Consider the following 21,072-nt stretch of genomic DNA (forward strand, 5'->3'; position numbering starts at 1 on the left):
AATAATCCTTCAACGTGCGCGACGATATCTTGTAAATACGTTTCGAGTAGTCCACCGCGCATCCAGTCTTCACATCGTGTGAGGAGGTCTGTCCGCATGGATGCGAGGGTTGTGATTTCGTGGGTTGGAAATGGGATTTGAAGGATGGATAATTGGTCGAGTTTGCGGAGGCTTGTTATAATGCGGTTTCGGAGGGGGTTTGGATTTGTGGGGAGTGCGAGGGGTGTTTTGAATGTGTCTGGGAGGGCTTTTATGACGGGCATTGGTTTTGTTGACGTTGGTGGTATCGATGCTTCACGTTCAGATTGTGTGGTAGTAACTATTTGAGATAGCACATGGAGTGAATATAACAAGTATCAAGAGATCGAATGATGTTAAAACAAAGGCGTGGAGTTTAGATTCTAAACGTCCACTAATAGAAAATGTACCATCTGGTTGTCTGTTGTGTGTGAGAATTGACTGTTTCTCGCGTTGACTTTAGGACTCTCAGCATCAAAATATCTCAAACTAGATATCTGTTCTGATATTCTTGACTAAAACGATGTCACATAGACATTGAATATCAAGGTAAATCTCACCATACCTGGAGGTTCATTTTGTACTGGAGGTTCGACCAAAGTGACTGGTTTTGCTGAAACACTGGGTGATGCTGAAGTAAAAGGAGACAAAGTGGCATCAGCTACTCGTACATGTATACATACATCAACTGCAAATGACTCACGTTCTGAAGCTTGTTGAATGGGAGGCACTGCAGCTGATGTTGACTGTTTGATGTTGTTGGTTTTGTTGATTCCTTTTGATTTGGCAGCTCCGAAATCAATGGTGATTCGTTGTCTTTTATTACCACGTTCCATATTGGTATAGTCTCCAAGAAAGCTCTATATTCTATATCTTTCTTAATAGCTTTAACATTTAGCTTGGATGAAGAAGGGGGGTTTAAGTAGTTCGTCTAGTGCTGCGGCAGAATCTAAAGGGAAGTCAGGTAAGTCACGCGTTGTACTGCTTTCCCTAGTCAAGTTTGTCGTAGTTAGCAAATCATTGACTGACAAAAAATCTGAATTTTGCTAGCAAAGGAATCACCATCTACTGCCGCAAAAGGATCTAAAGGCAAGAGCGTCGCCAGTTCATCAAGCTCTGTCGCGTCAGAAAGTGGACTGACTGCGGCTGAACTCAAGCGTCAGCTGTTTGGATCATGTAAAGATCAAATGCACATTTTGAATTGTGAAGGCTCTTGCCGTTGTCCAAGGTCTCTCACGCCAATTTCCATTTGAAATCACGTCTAAAAAGGGACTGGGAAGACGCCACAAGTCTTACTCAACGAGTATTGTCAGAAAAGGCAGTGGTCGAAACCTGACATAAACTGTGTACGTGAACGCGTTCTTGATCTATTACCAGACACATTGTGACTCAGTCCGCTTTCATAGAATCTCGCCAAAGCTGGTGCAGGATGGAAGTGCAGCGTCACATTAGTAAAAGTCGACCCCAAGACTAAAGCTAAACAAATCATCAAATGGGACGTGCCAGTGTTGCAAGTTGAGCAGGATCAAGAGGCCAAACACTTTGCTTCTACGTATGCTCTGCATAGATTATGCTCTGGGACGTCGTACCATAGGTTACTTCCACCAAACCATCGTGATTACTGGCTTGACGTGCTTGAGCCGATACGTGCTAGTGTACGCGCGGATGAAGCTCGATATCAGTATGCCGCAGATCCGTTTGCATCTATAGAGTGGAGAGCCAAAGATGAAGCTGATGCTGCCAAACTGGTTTTAGAAAAGGAAAGAGATCAGGCAATGAAGGCCAAACAGGAAGAGGAGGAATTTCCTGCTGTAGTGCTTGGTCAGCAAGTCAGAGCTGCTATAGAAGAGCTTATTAAACAGAATTTATCTACTGCTCCTGCTAATACCAGTAATCCTACTGCCTCGTCGGATATCGACGCGGAAGTAGCTACCAAACTGTTAAAAATGGGTTTCCGCAAAGCTCATGTAGACGAAGCATTGACCTACGAAAGCGAGTTTGAAGACGCTCGTAACTGGCTTACTAGTAATGTGCCTGAAGATGACCTGCCACCTGGCATTTTACCTCCCATATCCGAATTCAGTGTGGGGAGAAACACTGAAGATGCTTATGTAGAGGAACAGGCATATAAACGCATCCATGCACTTGGATTTGATATGTCCAAAGTCAAGAGTGTGTATAGAGCTTGTAAAAGGGACGAGATCTTGACTTTAGAAAGGCTATGTTTGGAATTGTGTGGTAATCCATCATTACCAAACTCACAACCAACTGAATCCGAGGCTCTAATAGTTTTCAAAGAAGAATCAGAAGCTCTAGGATCCATTTACGCTGACTCTTTCCGCTCGAATTCTGAAACAACATTCGAAGTATCGTTGACATCACCTTCTATATCTGATGGCAGTCTTGCCTTTTACTTGAACACGTCCTCCACGTACCCACATCATCCGATAATAGTCGTTTTGCAATGTCCCTCGTTGCCTGCTTATATAAGATTGTCGTGTACGAAAAAGCTGATGGAAAAGTCTATTGAACTGGCTGCATCTGGTGAGCCGGCTGCTTTTGCCCTTGTGGAGAATGCTCAAGAGAATTGGAATGAGTGGGTTGAGGTATGCTTAATTCTTTTTGTGCCGAGAGACAAAAATATCTTTAACAACTTCGCTGGAATTTGCAATAGAACCCACCACTTCTCATGTCTCTGGTATCCAATGCTCCACCACATAAGCCTCAGAAGGCTGTAGAATCACATACGCCTGCCGCAAAACTAGACAAGGTGTCTAGAAAAACACGAAAATCAACCCAGTCTGATGAAGAAATACGTGATGCCTTACTCGCACAAGAGTCAACTGCACCATATCAGAAAATGCTATCGGCAAGAGCAACACTACCGGCCCATAAAAACCGTCAGGATATCATAACTGCAGTGAAGTCGTCTCAAGTGGCAAGTAATCGTCATATCTAAATCGTCTTGAAAAGTGTACATTGACTAAGAAGAGTTTTCTTTATCTACAGGTAGTCATATGTGGTGAAACAGGATGTGGTAAATCAACACAAATCCCGCAAATTTTATATGAAGAGGCTGTGCGATCATTAAACGGTTCCAAGTTTTCGTTAATATGTACTCAGCCAAGGAGAATATCTGCAATGGCGTTGGCTGAACGAACGTCAGCTGAACGTTGTGAAGATGTTGGTAGGACTGTTGGATATGCGATTCGTGGTGAACGACGTGCATCCCAGGCAACACGGATTTTGTTTTGTACAGTCGGGATTGTTGTGAGGATGGTGTCGACCTCAGAAGGTGATGGTCTGGAGGACGTTAGCGTGATCGTTATTGATGAGGTCCATGAACGTGGAGGTAATATCGAAGTTGAGGTTTTTTTGCCTTTGAGAGAGTTGATAGACTCACGACTTATGCTGCATTTCTAGTTGAAAGTGATTTTATGCTCATCGCATTGAAAGAATTATTACCGAAACGACCTGACCTTAAAGTGATTCTGATGTCTGCTACCGTGCAAAGTGACTCCTTTTCAAAGTATTTTGGTGGTGCTCCTGTGCTCAATATTCCAGGTCGAACATTTCCTGTGGATGATGTGTAAGTCGTTCACAGCTGCAACCCAACGGAGTTTTTTTGGCAATGTTACTCGTCTCTAGGTACTTGGAAGATCTACTTGTCAGCATACCGCCCACAACATGGCCAAATCCTCCTCGACGATCCAACAACAAGGGATCACCAAATGACTTCAAGCTCTATACTGACAGGATAGAACGTCTTGATGATTCCAACTTTAAAATCGATTATGATCTGATTGCTGCTACAGTCAGGCACATTTGTACCAATATGCCATCTGGTGCTATTTTGATATTCTTGCCTGGTGTCATGGAGATTCAGAGGTGCATGTATGTCATCAAGGATTTAAGTGATATTGGTAGCACGGAAGTATATCCGTTGCATGCTAATCTCTCATCGAGAGAGCAGAGCCAAGTGTTTCGAAGGGTGCCAAAACATGTTAGAAAGATTGTTGTTAGTACGAATGTTGCTGAGACGAGTCTTACTATGTAAGTATGATCACGACATCACTCGGTTGACAGTCTTCTTTTTGGTGGGTGACTGAAGCCATTGTTACGGTAGTGACGATGTCGTGTACGTTATTGATGTGTGTCGAGTCAAAGAGATTCGGTTAGATGCTGCGAGTGGAATCATGAGATTGGCTGAAACATTTGCATCTCGCCAGGCAAGTGATTGGCTTTGGTAGTTGTTATCTTTTGCTAAAGCTTATGTCGTCATTTGAAATATACAGGCGTGCAAGCAAAGGCGTGGGCGTGCAGGTCGAACTCAAAAGGGCATATGCTACAAGCTAGTGACTCGTAAAATGGAGGATGAAATGTTGCCTGCAGAAGCTGTAGCCGAAATTCAACGCAAATCACTCGACCAACTATGTTTAAATGTACTGGCGATGGGTATCCGAGACGTCTCTGGTTTCCTATCAAAAGCACTTGACCCACCTCAAACAGAAAACATTGAGTTTGCCATGAAGACTCTATTGCAAGTTGGAGCAGTAGATGATTCTGGAGGCTTGTCACCGCTGGGAGAACATTTGGCCAAGATACCGACTGATTTACGTATTGGGAAGATTCTGTTGTTTGGAGCGATGTTTCAATGTTTGGAACCAATCTTGACTGTTTGTGCCGTGTTGTCTCACAAGTCTCCATGGGTGCAGCCGTCTGATAAGCGTGATGAGGCTAAAGCGTACGTCTATGTGGTGTTGGGTTGATTGTGTTTGCTTCACAATATTTTCTGACCGATTCTGGGTTTTTTTAGTGCGCGAGAAAAGTTTGCTACAGAAAGATCAGATTCGTTGACTGATGTTCGAGCATATGAGGCATGGGTAGAAGCATCATGGAAATCGAGAAGGGATGAACTGGACTTCTGTGAATCGGTATATATCCTTATCTTCAGGCTATTGTTTTGGCTCTAAATTTTGCGATGTGAATCAACCTCATCGAATGAATGCCCTTTTTAGAATTTTTTGTCGAAATCAGCACTAGCCACCATCGCAGACTACCGCAAACAATACTATCAGACACTATCTGAACTTGGCTTTATACATGGAGATACAGCCAACGTCAATAGCTCCAAACCACGAATAGTAAAAGCTGCGTTACTGGCTGGCCTATATCCCAGATTCGCAATCATCAAACTGCCGCAGACCACCTATGCCGAAACGTCTGTTGGGACATTCAAAGTCGATGCTGATCCTAAATCTATCACGTTTTGTACACAGGAGGATGGTATGACCATGTAGTTTGGACAAAAGGGATTTTTTTGCTTGCAATATGGATCGTTACAGAAATTTTGATATAGGGCAAGTGGCGATACATCCATCATCAGTAAATTATGGATCTGGAAGCTTTGTTGGGACACCGCTATTGCTGTACCATCAAAAAGTACACACTTCAGCCATCTTCTTACGAGACACCACAGCTGTATCGGCATGGCCACTGTTGCTGCTGAATGGTCGACTTGACATGCAAATGTCAAATAATGTTGTTATAGTGGATGGTTGGGTCTCGATTAGAGCTTTCCCTCGCATTGCGGGTAAGAAGATAGCACATGCAGATTAACGTCACTTCATCATAGCCGACTCTTCTGAACTCTTTTTTTTTGCTTCTCTGACTAGTTTTGGTGGAAGGAGTAAGAAAACTGCTATCTCAGCTTCTTGATGAGAAGATCAAGAACCCAAAGCTAGACATTTCTGAGTCTGAAGTAGTTCGCATCATGCTCAGGATCATTGAGCGTGAAGGCATGTAGTATTAAAAGGGTATCAGAACTTGACTTCCATAAACATTGTGTAAATAACTTGGAATAGATGGGCCATTTTTTGCAACTCTTTATATTAACACAATGATTTTTCTTACAAAGATAGTAATACTACAAAAGCCAATTATTTTGTTATATTCCTGATACTGATCGTTTAGTATACACTCCCATATCAAGCATACACCCTATGCACATACAATACAGGCAGCCGGAATTCAATAGCAGGACGTGTAGATCTACGTATTCCTCGTGCTGCTTCACGATAAGTCGGCGGCTCCCTATATACATAATCCGGCGGTGGTGTACCACATTCACTATATCTTGGCAGACTGTCATCCTTTACTTCTGCGTCACTTTTACACCTACCCATACTGACAAACCTAGTTATAGCATTTATGGTGGATTTTAGCCTTGATCCTCGCAGTTTATCTGGTGCTGGTTGTGTCTCGGTATGTGTGTGTTGGGTTTCCTGCTTGCGACGCAAATCTGCGTATTGTGCGATGAGAATACTGGGGTAGAAGGGAGAGTACATTCCACTTGAAGGTGCTGAATAATAGGTGTGGCTGCTCTATGGTCTTGAATTGCTTTGTGGGTTAGTTATTGCTTAGCGCTCTGGCTCAAAATCAACTGAGCCTGACAGGCAAAGGTTAAAGCCCTAAGCGAAAGGCCCTGTCCATAGGACAGGCTGTGCACAATTTAATACAATGCACGAGGTCGGTCTTTGTCAAGTACACATCTTAGGAAGCCTGGACTGTTTGAGATTTTATTTTTAAATTATTGAATATGACAAGCTCGTGAACGTTTTAAATGAACAAGGTGATTACTACTACTTGACTCAAAATTCGAGACATTGTGATCCACAACGAAGTCGGCTATAACAGGTACATGATCAGATCCATCAACATTCATACATGAAGTATACTTCAAACATTGTATAGCGGGTCCTTTGGTTTTGTAGAGTATCCGGTCTGTCCATGCAGGCACTCTCATTTTGGATGATGTGTCATAGACGCGTATACGGTGAGATGCAAGTGAGAATCCAGATGAAAAGAGTCGGGGAAGGTGAGATACGGGAGATATTGGTGCTGGTGATGCTGGTGATTGTTTAGGTGAAAAGGGATTCATCCATGCGATTGGGGATGATGGGGATGTTGGTTTGGAGGACTTGTTTGCAACATCGAATTTGTATGTGGGTGGGAATTCAATGTCTGGTTCTGTGTATCCTGAAAAGACACGGCCGTGACCCCTTTCTCGAAGTAATTGATCATGTAATAAGAGTGCCTATGTTTATCAAGGTTTTAGACATCTAGAACGCTGTGACCGGGTTTCTTTTTTGGCATGGAAACGTATCCGAACGTACGGAAAAGTTATGCTTGTGTATTTTCTCGTCTGCAATATCTCGATCCACGTCCACTCGATAATTCAAATCTCCAAACCAGAAGGTGCAGTCGTACCGTTCTGTTGGTGACTTGTCTAAGCAACCATCAGAGGGATTAGCGGACAACATCACTGGGCAAAGTGCCTGTAACGATGTCTTACTTGATTTCTTTCCAGTGGCCAATCCAGACAATCTAAGCTCTTCGTTGATGCGTTGAAAGTTGTTGTTTCGTTCGTTGACACCATGTTGGTGCGCTACGTTTTGACAAGTGGGTGAGTAATGTAGACTGGAGTCAATGGTAAGAAACCACACATACCAGCAAAATGACTGCAAATGAAAAGCAGGGACAGTGAGTCGAAATGAAGACCAATGGCAGTCGCGCCCTTGTTTCCAACAACTTTTGCAAATCCTGTTGCCAAATAACCAGATTCGACTCCTACAACAAAACGCACAGTGAGACACTTGCAAGCTAACGGGAGACTCAAGACGCATTACCTTTGATACAATGAACATATGGTTTCAATACAAAGGTAGCAACGTGAATGGCAGCTAGAGTCTGCGTGCAGACACACACATAGTGTTCTCCAACAGCACTCTTCAAAGTAGACTCCCACTCTTCTTTGGAAGGAAAAACGAGTGACTTTTCGATACTGTGTTGACATTCTTGTGATCCAATTATCAGAATATGATGCATTCTTGATCGGTCGTGGGTTGAAGGTATGAAGTCGTGCAGGTGCCCAAGAGGAAGCTGCAGTGCGAGAAAACCGTTAATCACTCCTATTGGATTGGGACTGTCGTAGGTGCTACTGCAACCAGCTTGCGGGTCCGGTGATTGCTTACCCGTCCATTCATATTCCATGTTCCAATGTGTATCCGAAGTTTCTCGTGGCTCGAGTCGCTTTCAGATAAATCCACACGAGATCGTTTCGTCAAGTAATGTGCCAAATTATTGAAGGATCGTGATAGGTTGAGCATTGAACGGCGCTGGTTTGGTGTCGCAGTTTCTAACAAGCCCTCTGGATTGACACAAAAGGACGAGTTAGAGCTGAAAACTTGCAGTGGTCTGTCGAGACACTCACTTGAAGAATCAGCCGAAACCCTGGAGCTGTTTGGTGACCTTTCAGAAGACAACGTTGACGAGCTTCTGGACACCTAAATTCAGAACTTGTGAGTGATAGAGGCTAATAAAGTTTTCGTAACTTCCAGGTATAAACGCACTCGGCGTGATGTCCGTATACGCAAATGGGAAGGTCCAATAGGCTGCGAAGACGCTGGGTTATCATCGTCGTCGTCTTCATCAGCAGCGATAGGATTGCTCTTCAGCACTTGAGGAACGGGTAAAGCGAGGTCAGGAGCGTCTCCATCGTTGGTGGGAGATACACATTTCTTCTTCCAGCTGCGTGAATTCTTGTGTTGGTGCTCTTCGCCATCTTGATACTTCCATTTGGGCTGCGATGTTGGTGCAGAGGGCCATACGGATCTGGAAAAAAGCAACCAAAAACGGCTCCAGATAGAAATATAAGTATTTTGATCTTTTATAGGTTGGTTGAGGTCGGCAGAGATGGGTTGTTCGTTCATTTTCCCCAAATTTTGTAGCCGTCCGCTTATGAACTCATCACTTCCTAAGGAGCAAAGGGGGAGTTGATATGATAAATATAGGGCGCTATATGAGATCTGGCATGATGCCCATGGTTTTGTGTATGAAGTTGCAACAATCGAACTTCCGATGACTTTTTGGAAACTTAAAATACAGGACTGTTCGGAAGAAAGATAGAAGAAGCCTCGATACGAAACATGAAATATTCACATAATTTACGCGTTATGAAGACTATTTTATGCCCAGTTCGGCTTTCTCGTAACGAAGTAGGCGAAAACAACAAACGTTGTTGGGCGATACGAAGAACAGCCGCAATAAACGTAGATTCTGCAATATGCAGAATATGCAGAGTGCAGGATAGCCTACAAGTGATATAACACGCCGATACGAAACTTTCGATTCCGTGATTCGCGATGGAATTTGAAATCGTGGGTGTCCGCTCTCTCACCATCCCAACCAACAAAAGTTTAACGAGCGAGACCTGGACAGAAGCGTTTGAGACAGGTAGACAGTGTACCTGCATCCAAGGCACATTTTTAGAGTGGCCGTGAGCTTTTTCAGGACATCCCGACCATTGTTTTCTAGTCCGTTTTCGTTCAGAAAAAACGCTCCCCTGAGCAACAAGAGAGAGACAGGAATACATATACATAAAGGAGAGCATTTACTTGAGCCCCATCATTTGAATTCATGACCGTGGCTTACGGATCTCAACCCGCAAAGAGTAAGTCTCTATCGCCATTGTTTGAAGACATCAAACGCCCTGCATTTGTGAAAACCCCAAAAACCACCTGATGCGATGAGCTCGTGAGAATTGCTTCGGGAGTGCTTTGAAGTCTACATCCTCGAGCTGTCAGACTATTCCAAGATGCGATGGGAATCCAAGAACAGAGATTACAACCTCCTTTTCTTTTTGCTGTATAGAAATGACCAAAAAGCACACCAACATTGTAACATACAAAGACGTGGAAAAGTCATATTTGACAGCCAGATACAAGGAAGATGCCAATCCATCATTGGATGCCTGTGCTAGATTTTCAAGTCAGCTTATGAGACTGTTCGAAAGACCACAGCCTATTGTAAATCAAAAGTTTGCATTTCTGAAACATATATCACGTTATAAATCATTCATCCTCTTTCTAGCCTGCTGAAAAGATCTCCAAATGGTTCTCTAGAGCTCGACATGCTGGTGTGTCTGAGTTTTTTGATTTTATAAAATCAGTACATCTGCGCAAGTTGCTGAAAAAACATCAAAATAATGATAGACAAGACTAAATCGGAACTAAGGCCCACTGATCATCGTCGCCTTCATGCGTCAGATGTAATCCAAATCGACACTTCGGAAGGCAAATGCATCTTCATTTTACAATCTGACGTCTGCCAGATCATTAACACACGTGAAATTCTTATTAGTATCAAGTGAAGAAGAGGAAGAGGAGAAAGAAGAAGAAGCAGAAGGCGGCGTATCATCCAACTCAGAAGATGTACAGATGGATGTACGTATAGATCGTTTGACATGAGCGAACGGCAATCGGCACTTTGACCTTTGACATGATCTGCGCACATTCACTAGGACGAGTTTGATTCTGTGCGAGATACCGAACGACTTTATATCACCAATGGACAAGGTCTGAAAGGAGTAGATCATCCAAAATACAAGCAGTTTCGCGATCACTTTGGAAATTGGACATCATTGAATGGTCGTCGAGTACTGGTAACGGCGTTGACAAAAACTGAGGATCAAGACGTTATCACCAAGTAAGCATCTATCGACCTGCGTAACTCTGGCGTCTCATGTCTCCGCGTTGCGATCTTCGCCAAATGTACCAGTCATGATATCTCTGTGAGAATCAAAATTTGAACATCAAACCCACAAAGAGCTTCCTTCACGGAACAAAAAGAGAGTTTTCGTTCCAACGTGACAATATTGTGAGATGATCAAATCACACAAATTGGAAAGCACTATCATGATTGAAAATACTGTTGCTGTTGGGAAGAGATCTATGCTGATTTTTTTTGGGGGGACTCACAACCTGCCCACATTCAACTCTTAGATTGGCGTCAGACTTCAAGTTCTTGACTCAGATCGCTGGCTTCATAAAGGACTCGATGACAGAGGTAGCTTCTGAAAGAGTCAGGCCTGAAGATAGGACAATATATGTTGCTGTGATGAAGGATCTCGTCGACTTTTTGACTCGACTACCCATTGAAGCCAGCATGCTTAATGACTCCAAGCTAGGAATGGCTGTAAATAAGGAATTGCTCAAGAGTAATCAAACTGATATCTCTAACGTTGCTCTTCCATTGCTGACGAAATGGGCGGCTGAATTGCAAGCTGCAAAGAAAAGTCAATCGTCAGCTGATTCCAAGGGCAAAGAGCCAGCTATGGCTTCATCATCGTCAACAGCAACGAGTGAGTTATTGTGTTGTGGACTGAACAATTCACGACATCCATTTACTAATGGGTTAATCCTTCTCACAGAGGCTGAGCCTGTCATTGAAAAGAAACGACCAGCTCCGTCAAATTCAACATCAGCCATGTCAGCTAGTAAACGTCTCAAATCCGAGATGCCAGAACCGCCTACCCCCGACGTAAAACCAGCTACAGCAACCCCCGTTAAGCCTAACGTTGGAATACCAAAGAAACGAACATCCATCCCGGACGGAACAATGAAATCATCGCCAGTAGAACCTACTGCGAAACCTGCTAACAAGGCCGGATTTGGTATATTTTCTCAAATGGACAAGGAAAAGGCTGAAAAGGCTGTTACATCAGCTGTACCTTCTATAAAGAAGGCTACAACGTCATCCACATCAGCCACAGCACCACGACCAGTTTCTAGTCGAGCAACACCACCTATAGGATCCACAGTCGTGAATCCCTCCAAACCTCTGCAACGTAACGATTCAACGGTCCTCCCTCCTCGGCCTGAAAGCATGACTAGGAAGGAATGGTTGAAGACGTATGGAATCCGTTGCTACTTTCCTGAAAAGGGCGAATTATTACGTAAAATCAAGATTTTTGAAACTGAAGAGGATACAGAGGTTAGTTGGACCGATGATTCAATCAGCAGTCGCGCGTGCGTTTGTTTGATTGTCTGTTAACTGACGCGTCGATTTTCAACGGGTTTCAGCACAAAAGTCATCGTAGTATCAAGAACGCTGACAAGGGCGAATTCACGTTCGTCACGAAAACTCATACGGATGATGAAGTGATAGAATCGTCAAGTGGCTCAGCAGTAGCAGGCTCATCATCATCGTCCGCTGCTGCGATCGCTCCTATTGAGACTAAAACGATTCCGATCACTGCCAACTATGTGGTTCGCGGTATGTTCCTCATCCGATTGATTGCTCTGATCATTCGTTATTCAGGATCGGTCTGATCGGTCGTTGTGTTTCTCACTCACTCCCATGTCTGTGTTTGTTTAGATTATTACTATCATATAAACTCGAACATAAAACCATTGCAATCGAAGGAGCAAGAAATACAAAGGCAACGCACAGCTGCTACTCTGTCTGTGACATATTACAACAATAGCGACATCCCAGACACACCAGGTGAATGGATTGATCCAAATCCGAACGATAATCCTCGATTTGATCAAGTTGCAACACCCGTAAATCTGCCTGTCTCAATCGTAGCGCCAAATACATTTGGGAATACACCATATTCGAATGCACCTGCTGGAGATATGGCTCGACGTCCAGCAGACGCTGTTGGAGGTCAACCACCAGTGTCATTCGATCCTTACCGTACGTTACCAGTAGATGAACCAAACATTTCCCGTGGGGCAGACACGTATAGGCCAGGAGAAACTTCGTACAGTTCACGAGGACTGGATTCGTACAGGCCAACGACACAACAACCGGAGCTGTTTCGACCTCCATATGACACATATCGACCAACAGCAACCACTGCGACGTCAGTCGCTCCTGTGGGTGGTTCTTCAACTCTGAATGATCTTCTCCCATCGTTTGGTTCGGGGGGTTTGTCTGCTGCCATGGCTGCTATATTGGGACAAGGACCGATTGCATCGCTCCCATCTGCCAGCACGTAAGTTTCTGTTGTTTCCATACATGCTTAGCAAATGCAAGTTTCTTAAATTTTTATTACTGTAGAAGCATCCCCGCAACCTTCCCAATACTTGCTGGGTTGATGCCAGGAACTCCACCGCCAGCAACTCCATCATTCATGCCGACGCTACCATCAAATCAACTATCAACGTCAAATCCACTATTGTCGTCGGCTACGAATCCACAATTATCGCCAAACATGACGAACCTGCTCTTACCGGGAAACTTGACAAGTTCACTCGTAGCTGCAAATCCGCTTTTGGCACAATTCCCAGCTTTGGCGAATCTCAATAATAGTACGCTACCGATTGGAGGAATAAATAATCCTGGTTTTTCCTTCTCGACAACCCCAGCCATGAACCAGCTCAACAATCTACCTATAAATATGAATCACATCAACCACGGTGTCAACAGTGGTCATGGAGGTCACGGAGTAGATTCTCGAATGAATGATGTGTATCGTGATGATTACCGTAATGAGGATGCAAGACGAGGAGGAGGGGGATCAAATGGTCGAGGTATGGGTAGAACGGTGGAAACTGATCGACATAGCAGCAACAGGAATAGCGACAGTAGGAGGCCTCCGTATGCTAGACCAAGAAGTCCAGAATCTGGGAATAGGCCAGCAAATCCTCTCAGAGGGACGCCATCGGATGTCAAATGCACATACTTTTCAACAAAGAAGGGATGCCTAAAAGGTCGGTCTTGTCTGTCTGCTTTGTCGTTTGCTAGTCGAATCCATACGCTAACTCTCTCAAACTTGTACACAGGTGATAACTGTAACTTTCGTCATCTAGATGCTTTTGATCGGGATGTTCGGGATTTGCGTGGTCCTAGATGATTGCAAGGAGGTTCAGGTCATTATTAGGTGGAAGAGGAGGGGGATGTGGATAAAACGAAAATACTTATAACTCATTCATGAAATTTGACCTTTTTGTTGCTTTTTGATGAAGTGAAATGCTCATGCCGTCAAGTGTGCGCCAAATATAAACTAGGAATGAATCGTAAATAAAGAAAAGAAATCTATGTTGTTGTTCTTGTTGGTTGGATGCAAACTACTATATTCAATTTAAACGGAGGATCTATGTTTATGCCTTGGTATCTACTACGTCTACAGAAGGCACCTGAGCGCCCGATGAAGCTTCCTCGCCTTCCTTGTGTTGTTTTTGTTCATCACCAGTTGAAGCTTGAGCTTGACCTTCAACACCTTCAACCTCATCAGCACCATCATCATCATCGATCTCCTCTCCATATATATCAGGATGCTCTCTAAAGCACTTCTGCATCTCTCTAAACTGGTCAACACAATCAAATCCCTTTGGTTCAGCAGTCGAGTATACAAAACATGAGAAGGCAGCTTTAAATGTGTCTCCACACGGTGGTTTGATCATTGGAGCAATACATGGACAGTCCCAGTTGATTTCATTTGTTTCAGGGTTATATGCGTCGTTTGGATTGCCGCTTGATTCTGGTTTACTACTAGATGATGGTGATTCTTTCTCAAGCTGTTGTTGCAGTGTTGGGAGCTGGTTGTAGTCGTCCTTTGTGAGGAAGATTACAGTGTCTTTTTCTTCGACTCGTGAGTAGGACATTATGGAAGAAGCGATCCTTTGGTTTACCTATTATAATATGTAGGTCTGTTAGTTGACACGTCGGCTTTTGATGTTTTTTTTGGAGTTGGGTGTTGAGATTCGAAATCAAGAGAGGGATTGCGTTGACAAGGAGACAGACCGCAGCGGTAAGAGTATGCTCGCGTATTTACAGAGTTCGTGCCGTATAGCCAAAACATGAGCGTGAATAACACGTTATTTTCAAAAAGGACTTTGCATCACTTCGCAGTCATTTGAACTTGTTACATCTAAACACCTAGTCCAGCTCCACAAATAATGGCATCGATTACTGCGAAACTAGTCGAATGCGACGCTATCGAAATCACCGTGGTGGTTGATAACCAAGCAAGTCACATCTGAGGCATTTTGTCCGAATTGGCCACGACACGTTTTTCGTGATTTTGAAGATGTACACTTACAAAGCCCAATTTCCGGATTTTAGATTGATCCACTGGGAACAGTCCCTGATAATGACTCCTTCTCGATACGGACTGATTTAACTCGACTGGTGACGAGCAGTGACATGGATCCAGATGTAGCTCTGAATGCTAAAAGGATGCATTGGCATGGACTTGCTCAGGGCGCTCATGGGCTGAGCTTGATGGTGAAGGCTACGAAAGGAGACAGGACTTCAACTGTGAGTGCAGTACTCGTACTTTCTCGCATAAGGTACCTATTTTTTCCCCCATTATCAAGATACTGTTTGATGGAGGTCCAGACCCTGAAATCTTTTCAAACAATGCGAGACGGCTGAAGTTACCTTTTCAGAGTATTTCTCGTATCATACTTTCCCATTGGCATGGTAAAAACAAGCGAGAATAACCCGGTGTTAGCAGTTCTTAGCTATTTGGACATGCTCTTGATTTCTGATCGCATTGTTTACTTTCTTAGGCGACCACGCTGCTGGACTAATAGCCGCAGCCAAATCCACTTCACAAGCACGGAGTGCAGCATCCCTCCCTCCCTGTATAATGGATTTCAGTCCAGACAGGCCTGAACGCCGTGGAGCAGGAAACCCGAAGGCTGGACCAGTATTGAGTTTCGCAGAGGATACTTCGTATGCTGAGTTTGAGAAGGCTGGAACCAAAGTCGAATTACATGCTGAAATGCATACAGTCGAGAATGACTTGTTTCTAGTGTCTGGAGAAATACCACGTAAAACAAGCTATGAAATAGGACTGCCGGGGGCGTTACGGTTTGAGAGGGAGAAAGGGTCGTGGGTGCCTGATGAACATATTATGGATGAGAGATGGGTTGTTATGAATCTTAAAGGTGAACAAAAACTTCGCAATCGAGTGGCTATCGGGTTTATACGTGGTGCATTGGTACTTATTCTTGCTCTTTGAATCTTCCCCATTAGGACGAGGTTTGGTTATCCTCACAGGATGCAGTCACGCTGGTGTGGTCAACGTCGTTCGGCACTGTAAATCACTCTTTCCTTCGGTGCCCTTGTTTGCTGTGGTGGGAGGGTATCATTTGGTTGGGAGTGCTGAGTCGAGAATACCTGCTACAGTGAGTGACCTGAAGGAACTTAATATTGAATACCTCGTTTGTGGGCATTGTACTGGTTGGAAGGCGACCGCTGAAATGCATCGAGCCATGCCAGGAAGAGTCGTACCTCTCGCTGTAGGATCATTGATTACAATGAAATGCTCAAAGTAAACCCGCTTGCACACAAACGTAGTTTTGTAATACGATTTAGTATAAACCAGTTTTAATTCAAAAAATATGATAAACTTGCAAAGAAATCATGCAACATCCTTTCAAAGCTCCAAATGGTTTGTATCAGTTCGCGAGAGGACCAAACTAGTATTGGTTACAGTTCCCACAACTTCATTACCAGAGCATTCAAGCAAGACCCTAGCTAGATTCTCCACAATTTCTCATATTCTGTCCCAAGTCGTCCTCTACAGCTTTGAGCCCGAGATTGACTTGCATACGCTCATCACTTCGCTGATAGGCGCATGGGTACCAAATTCGGTTTCAAGGAAGCTAGAAGCATGGGTGTGAAAACCAGTTAGGTATGGTGGAGGTTGTTAACACAGAATGTATTACCTGTAGTGAACGCCTTTCTTGGAAGCAATTACAGTTCCTCCCATAATCAGGCCTTCGCCCTTCAAGTTTCCTTTGAAGGCTCGAGCAGAAGCACGTTTGCCGTTAGAGATAGCCTTTGGATCCTTCAATGCTTCCAGCGTCTAAACAAGTAAAACCATGAGTGTCACATCGACCACTTGTGTTCCATATTCAAGTTGAACATTTCGATGCAACAATCAGTGCTTCGTTGAGCATATATAGTGACATACGTTGTGGAAGAATTTGCCATGCTCCTTTCCGATTAACTTGTAGAATCCCTTTTGCTCGTCCAAATAGATATCTAGACCTTGCCACCATCCCTCAACGAATTCTTCCCAGCCCAATGTCTCTTTCACAACAGCAACAAGTCTCAACCCCAAAGAAGCAAATTCCTTAGCGTGGGACGCTAAGTCGGCTGCCTCTTCTCTGCACAAACTGAAAAATGGTGTTGGTTAGTTGATGCCACAATCTTACAGGTATAAATGTAATAGCAGGCAGGACCCGAGAAGGATTCCATTCCGACTGAAAAAGGAAACGTGCACAATACGGTTAACTTACTATCAGCCAGGTCGTCGAACGACAAAGATTACACATGGTTGTTTGGACCACAAGTCTGTAGCTGGGAAGGATCTTCCTTCCTTTGTCTTTAATACGATATCGTTAACGTTAATGCCATTTCTGACAGGAGAGACAGCCATGGCTAGCTGTGTTCAACGGTTGTGAAATACAGTTTTTCTGTTGTTCAAAAAACGGGACATTCAAACTGCCACGATCGTCAACTTTTAGAGCACTCAAAATAGCACAGAGGCCTACAATGAGTGTATTAAATCGTAACTTTCGTGATTTTTGAGCGACCGCTACGAAATTTGAAGAGAATCAAGCGTGTTTGTCTTTTGGTGTTTTGGATGTAAAATGGAGCAAACGGACGTGTTGCCCAGAATACGATGGCAGATCGAGCCCAAGTACTAATTGAACAATCGGATCTATACAGTTCTCCTTCGAATTTGGCTGCCTGGAGTCTTAAATTTTTGTGCGTCAAACTCTATCTCGCGCAACTCGGTGGAAACTTTTGGAGAATTTGACAAGCACCACAAGAGGACAAGACTGAAGTTGGCTTTAGGAGCTACTACTAGAGCTGTAAAGGAGCCATGGGATCTATCCATTAACTTGTTTCGCCATCGCCAACAAAATGAGGAGGCTCTCTGCTTTCATCGCAATCTTCTCAATCATCGCTTGGATCTCGCCCATTGCTGCAAACGAGATATCAAACTTGCCAATAACATTCCCGATAGGAACTACCTCACAAATACTTGGAAACTATGGCTTTTATGCAGGAGGTTCGCTCAACATTGTAGTCAACAACATAACAATTGTGGGAGACGCCGCTGCCATCAATCCAAATGATCCTTTTGCAACCCAGCCAGTCAACAATACAGCTGTAAGTTGTCAAGATCTACATGATCTGATCCCACATGACGCTTTGTGCTGATGAGGGGTTTTTTTTCGTAGGGGTTGACACTTTACGTTTGTGATGCGAGTATATTCGTCGCTTCTGGCCGGGCGAATCTATGTACACTACTGCCAACGTGTGGGCAATATGCGTTTAGTATTCCCACTACGATCAACGGTCTGCCTCCGCCGCCATATTCCATGAACCTGACAGTACCGATCAATGCAGTGTTTACAACCTTTTTTACTTGGTGCCACTCGTCAGTTCTTTCTTTTAATGTGAATGCGAGCTTCAAGAATCCTGGTGAGCTAACGTTTCGACTTGATGTGTTTCAAACAATCGATGCTTACACCTTTCTTTACAAGGTCTGGCAAACGAACTCTCTTCAGACGATTATCCATTACTGTGGACATATCTAGTAGCAGCAGGACTATGGTTAATTGCTATCGTCATATGGTCTTGGAATTGGATTTATTACCGTCAACAAAAGATCATGTTTCACGACCTAATTGTACTGATACCTGCGACTGAATTTTTGGCGGCATTGGCCCATTATTACGTAGTGCTGTACTTCTCCTTTGCTGGTAAGAGTTGATTAGGTGCATCCTTTTCAATGTCGAAACGCTTCCCTAATAATTCGTTTTCTAGGTGTGATTCCCGATTGGATGGGCGTAACAAGATGGATTTTAAGTGGTGTAGCAGTCTTCTCCCGCTTTGTAATTCTCTTCTTGGCATCGAAAGGATGGTGTGTGCTTCGAACACGATTAGCCAATGTAGAGTGGAGAACAATCTACTCTGTAGCAGGATTCTTGGCCGGTGCTGAAGTCTTTTATCGTATCGTTGGGGCAGGGGCTATGGTACATATCGAAGCCATCAGAGTTTTGGTCATCTTTCGAGTTATTAATACGCTTTTGTTTTCTCAGATCTGCTATGTGGTATTTACTGTAACGGCCTTCTTCTACCTCTTCTGGTGTGTCAGAGTACACCTCGAAAACCTCATGTACTATATGGACGCGACCCGTGTTCGCACTGAAGATGGACGAGAAACAACAGCCATACCACTAGATCGACCTCCATCCGAACTATTGCCTGCAGCAACACGAGCTGCTCAAGCAGCTGCTAATGATGCTGATGAAACTGGGAATGGTGGAAACACTGCATCTGCTGCAGGAGCAAGCAATCCATCTGCTGCAAATAATCGTGAGGAAGGATGGTTTCGGCGTAGGAGGAGACGTGATCCTTCGTTAGCTAGCAGTGCGAGAACTCGAGCAAAACCGAAAGTCGTGGCGCTTGATGGTGATTGGGACTTGAATGAGGTGTACAAGTCCAAGTTTCGTATGCTCAAGTAAGTATCACAGTCTCAAAGCTTGCTTTTTTTTCAGGTCCGAGTGTTGTTTCATACTGACACCACATCAATGCACAGACGCGCACGGGCAATGTTTAGCATCTACTGTGCAGTAACCGTCGTCGTCCTCGCAGTGGACATATTAGGTCTCTACCCAGACTATTACGTGCTGATCACCCTCCAACAAGCCGGCTACCTTGGTTGCTTTATGGCACTGGCTCGCATATACCGACTGCAGCCTACAACTCAAGTCATTGCAATCCCGGCATGGCTCGTAACAGCAGTCCGTAAACAAATGACGAACAACACGGCAGTCACTTTTATCAGTGATGGTATTGATGATGATGCAGAATCGACTCCATTGACTGATGTTACTGCTATACATGATGCTGATGAGATATTTGAGATGCCTGAATTGCGGCATACAGTGCCTTTATGATTCTCGGTGTTTTTTTATTTTATTTGTTGATTTATTTCTTATCCTCTTCAGTGTATATATAGTCACAGTATTTTTGTAGTTTAATTAGAACACAGACATCATAAAAACTGATATGGCGAGTTGGCCGCTTGGTTGTTTGAGAAAGCAAACCATGTGAAGACTTGCTGCCACGTCATCATGCTGAATGTCGATTCGAACCACACCAAACGCAACGCTACATCTAACAGCTTGTAGTTCGGCATGTTAGATTGCAAAATCTCGTCCCTCTTGTGACTTGGTCCAATGTTTCGAATCCCTTGTGACACATTTCGATAGAAACAGTTACTTTGTATTTTGAGTAGGAGACACAGACAAATTCAAAACCAGATGGACGTTAATATCGAATTTAAAGTTTGGCACCAGCTTGGCCGGTACGTTGGGCTAAATTCGAAAGACTTTGTTACACAATGCTATTTCTCTCAATCTTTGCAACAGTTTGAAATAATCAAGACATACCTGACTTAGCAGCCATGATGGCAGCCTTAGCAGCGAATCGCTTCTGGGGTCTTCCGTCAACAAATGCATTTGCGAGTGCGTCAGTTGCTCTGGAAGAATGAGAAAATGTGGGTTTGCGAGTCTGCCAAATATGTTATACTACATCGCTCAGAAAGTGGCTTTTGCAGCTTACCGGTATACGGCGAGCATACGACGTTCACGGAGAGGCTCAACAATGAGACGCTATAGAGATTTATCGTGTGAGTACTACAGGCCCCATTGACGATGTTCATTCTCAAAGGAAAAATTACCTTGGTTTCCAAGAGAGACTTAGCATCGTTGGTCTCCAATTGTTGGAGCAAGTAGTTCTTAACGTCTTGTTGGAAGGTGCCATCGGGGAAGATTTGGTTAACGATTCCGAAACGTTCTAATTCTTCAGCGCTCAACTTGCGACCGAACATCAAGAATCTGTGACAAGTCAGGTGTTAGACCTTAAGCAATCCAATCAAGCAGTTCGCATCTCTTTAGAATCGGTTACTAAGCTATTAACTCACTCAGTTGCACGACGAACACCCATGGATTCAGGGAGGATGACACCTAATAGTGCAGGTGAGCTTGTGGAATGCGCGAGCAAATGAATATACCATGGACAGCTTCTTACCAGAACCCATTTCAGGTACTAGACCCAAAGCACTGAATGGAACTTGGAGGTAGGCAGACTTAGCAGCCAAGACAATGTCAGCAATACCAGCTAAGTTTGTATGATGAAGTTAGATGTATGATCAAGAACCGTTCCTATAAG

General features: G+C 43.9%; 4 protein-coding genes across 4 annotated transcripts; 2 read left to right on the top strand and 2 right to left on the bottom strand.

Moving 5' to 3' along the window:
- Positions 1-921: 921 nt before the first annotated feature.
- SmJEL517_g05124 (uncharacterized protein) lies at positions 922-5,824 on the top strand (the record flags this gene model as incomplete). The annotated part of the gene is made up of 14 exons (XM_031171052.1): positions 922-982; positions 1,069-1,194; positions 1,288-1,364; positions 1,425-2,624; positions 2,693-2,953; positions 3,028-3,370; positions 3,442-3,607; positions 3,667-4,071; positions 4,145-4,169; positions 4,314-4,762; positions 4,835-4,952; positions 5,037-5,304; positions 5,378-5,611; positions 5,694-5,824. 14 exons carry the CDS (start codon positions 922-924, stop codon positions 5,822-5,824), a joined length of 3,864 nt encoding a protein of 1,287 aa, XP_031022991.1.
- Positions 5,825-6,005: 181 nt separating this feature from the next.
- On the bottom strand, positions 6,006-8,789 carry SmJEL517_g05125 (uncharacterized protein; the record flags this gene model as incomplete). The annotated part of the gene is made up of 9 exons (XM_031171053.1): positions 6,006-6,342; positions 6,756-7,114; positions 7,194-7,306; positions 7,373-7,465; positions 7,528-7,647; positions 7,707-7,959; positions 8,052-8,227; positions 8,291-8,363; positions 8,430-8,789. 9 exons carry the CDS (start codon positions 8,787-8,789, stop codon positions 6,006-6,008), a joined length of 1,884 nt encoding a protein of 627 aa, XP_031022990.1.
- Positions 8,790-13,967: 5,178 nt separating this feature from the next.
- On the bottom strand, positions 13,968-14,471 carry SmJEL517_g05126 (uncharacterized protein; the record flags this gene model as incomplete). The annotated part of the gene is made up of 1 exon (XM_031171054.1): positions 13,968-14,471. One exon carries the CDS (start codon positions 14,469-14,471, stop codon positions 13,968-13,970), a length of 504 nt encoding a protein of 167 aa, XP_031022989.1.
- A 3,280-nt stretch (positions 14,472-17,751) lies between these two features.
- SmJEL517_g05127 (uncharacterized protein) lies at positions 17,752-19,796 on the top strand (the record flags this gene model as incomplete). Its single annotated transcript, XM_031171055.1, has 6 exons — positions 17,752-18,000; positions 18,072-18,315; positions 18,378-18,596; positions 18,661-18,869; positions 18,936-19,357; positions 19,436-19,796. 6 exons carry the CDS (start codon positions 17,752-17,754, stop codon positions 19,794-19,796), a joined length of 1,704 nt encoding a protein of 567 aa, XP_031022988.1.
- Between the last annotated feature and the right edge of the window lie 1,276 nt (positions 19,797-21,072).

Source organism: Synchytrium microbalum, assembly GCF_006535985.1.
Source record: "Synchytrium microbalum strain JEL517 chromosome Unknown SmJEL517_scf0042, whole genome shotgun sequence".
Lineage (NCBI taxonomy): Eukaryota > Fungi > Chytridiomycota > Chytridiomycetes > Synchytriales > Synchytriaceae > Synchytrium > Synchytrium microbalum.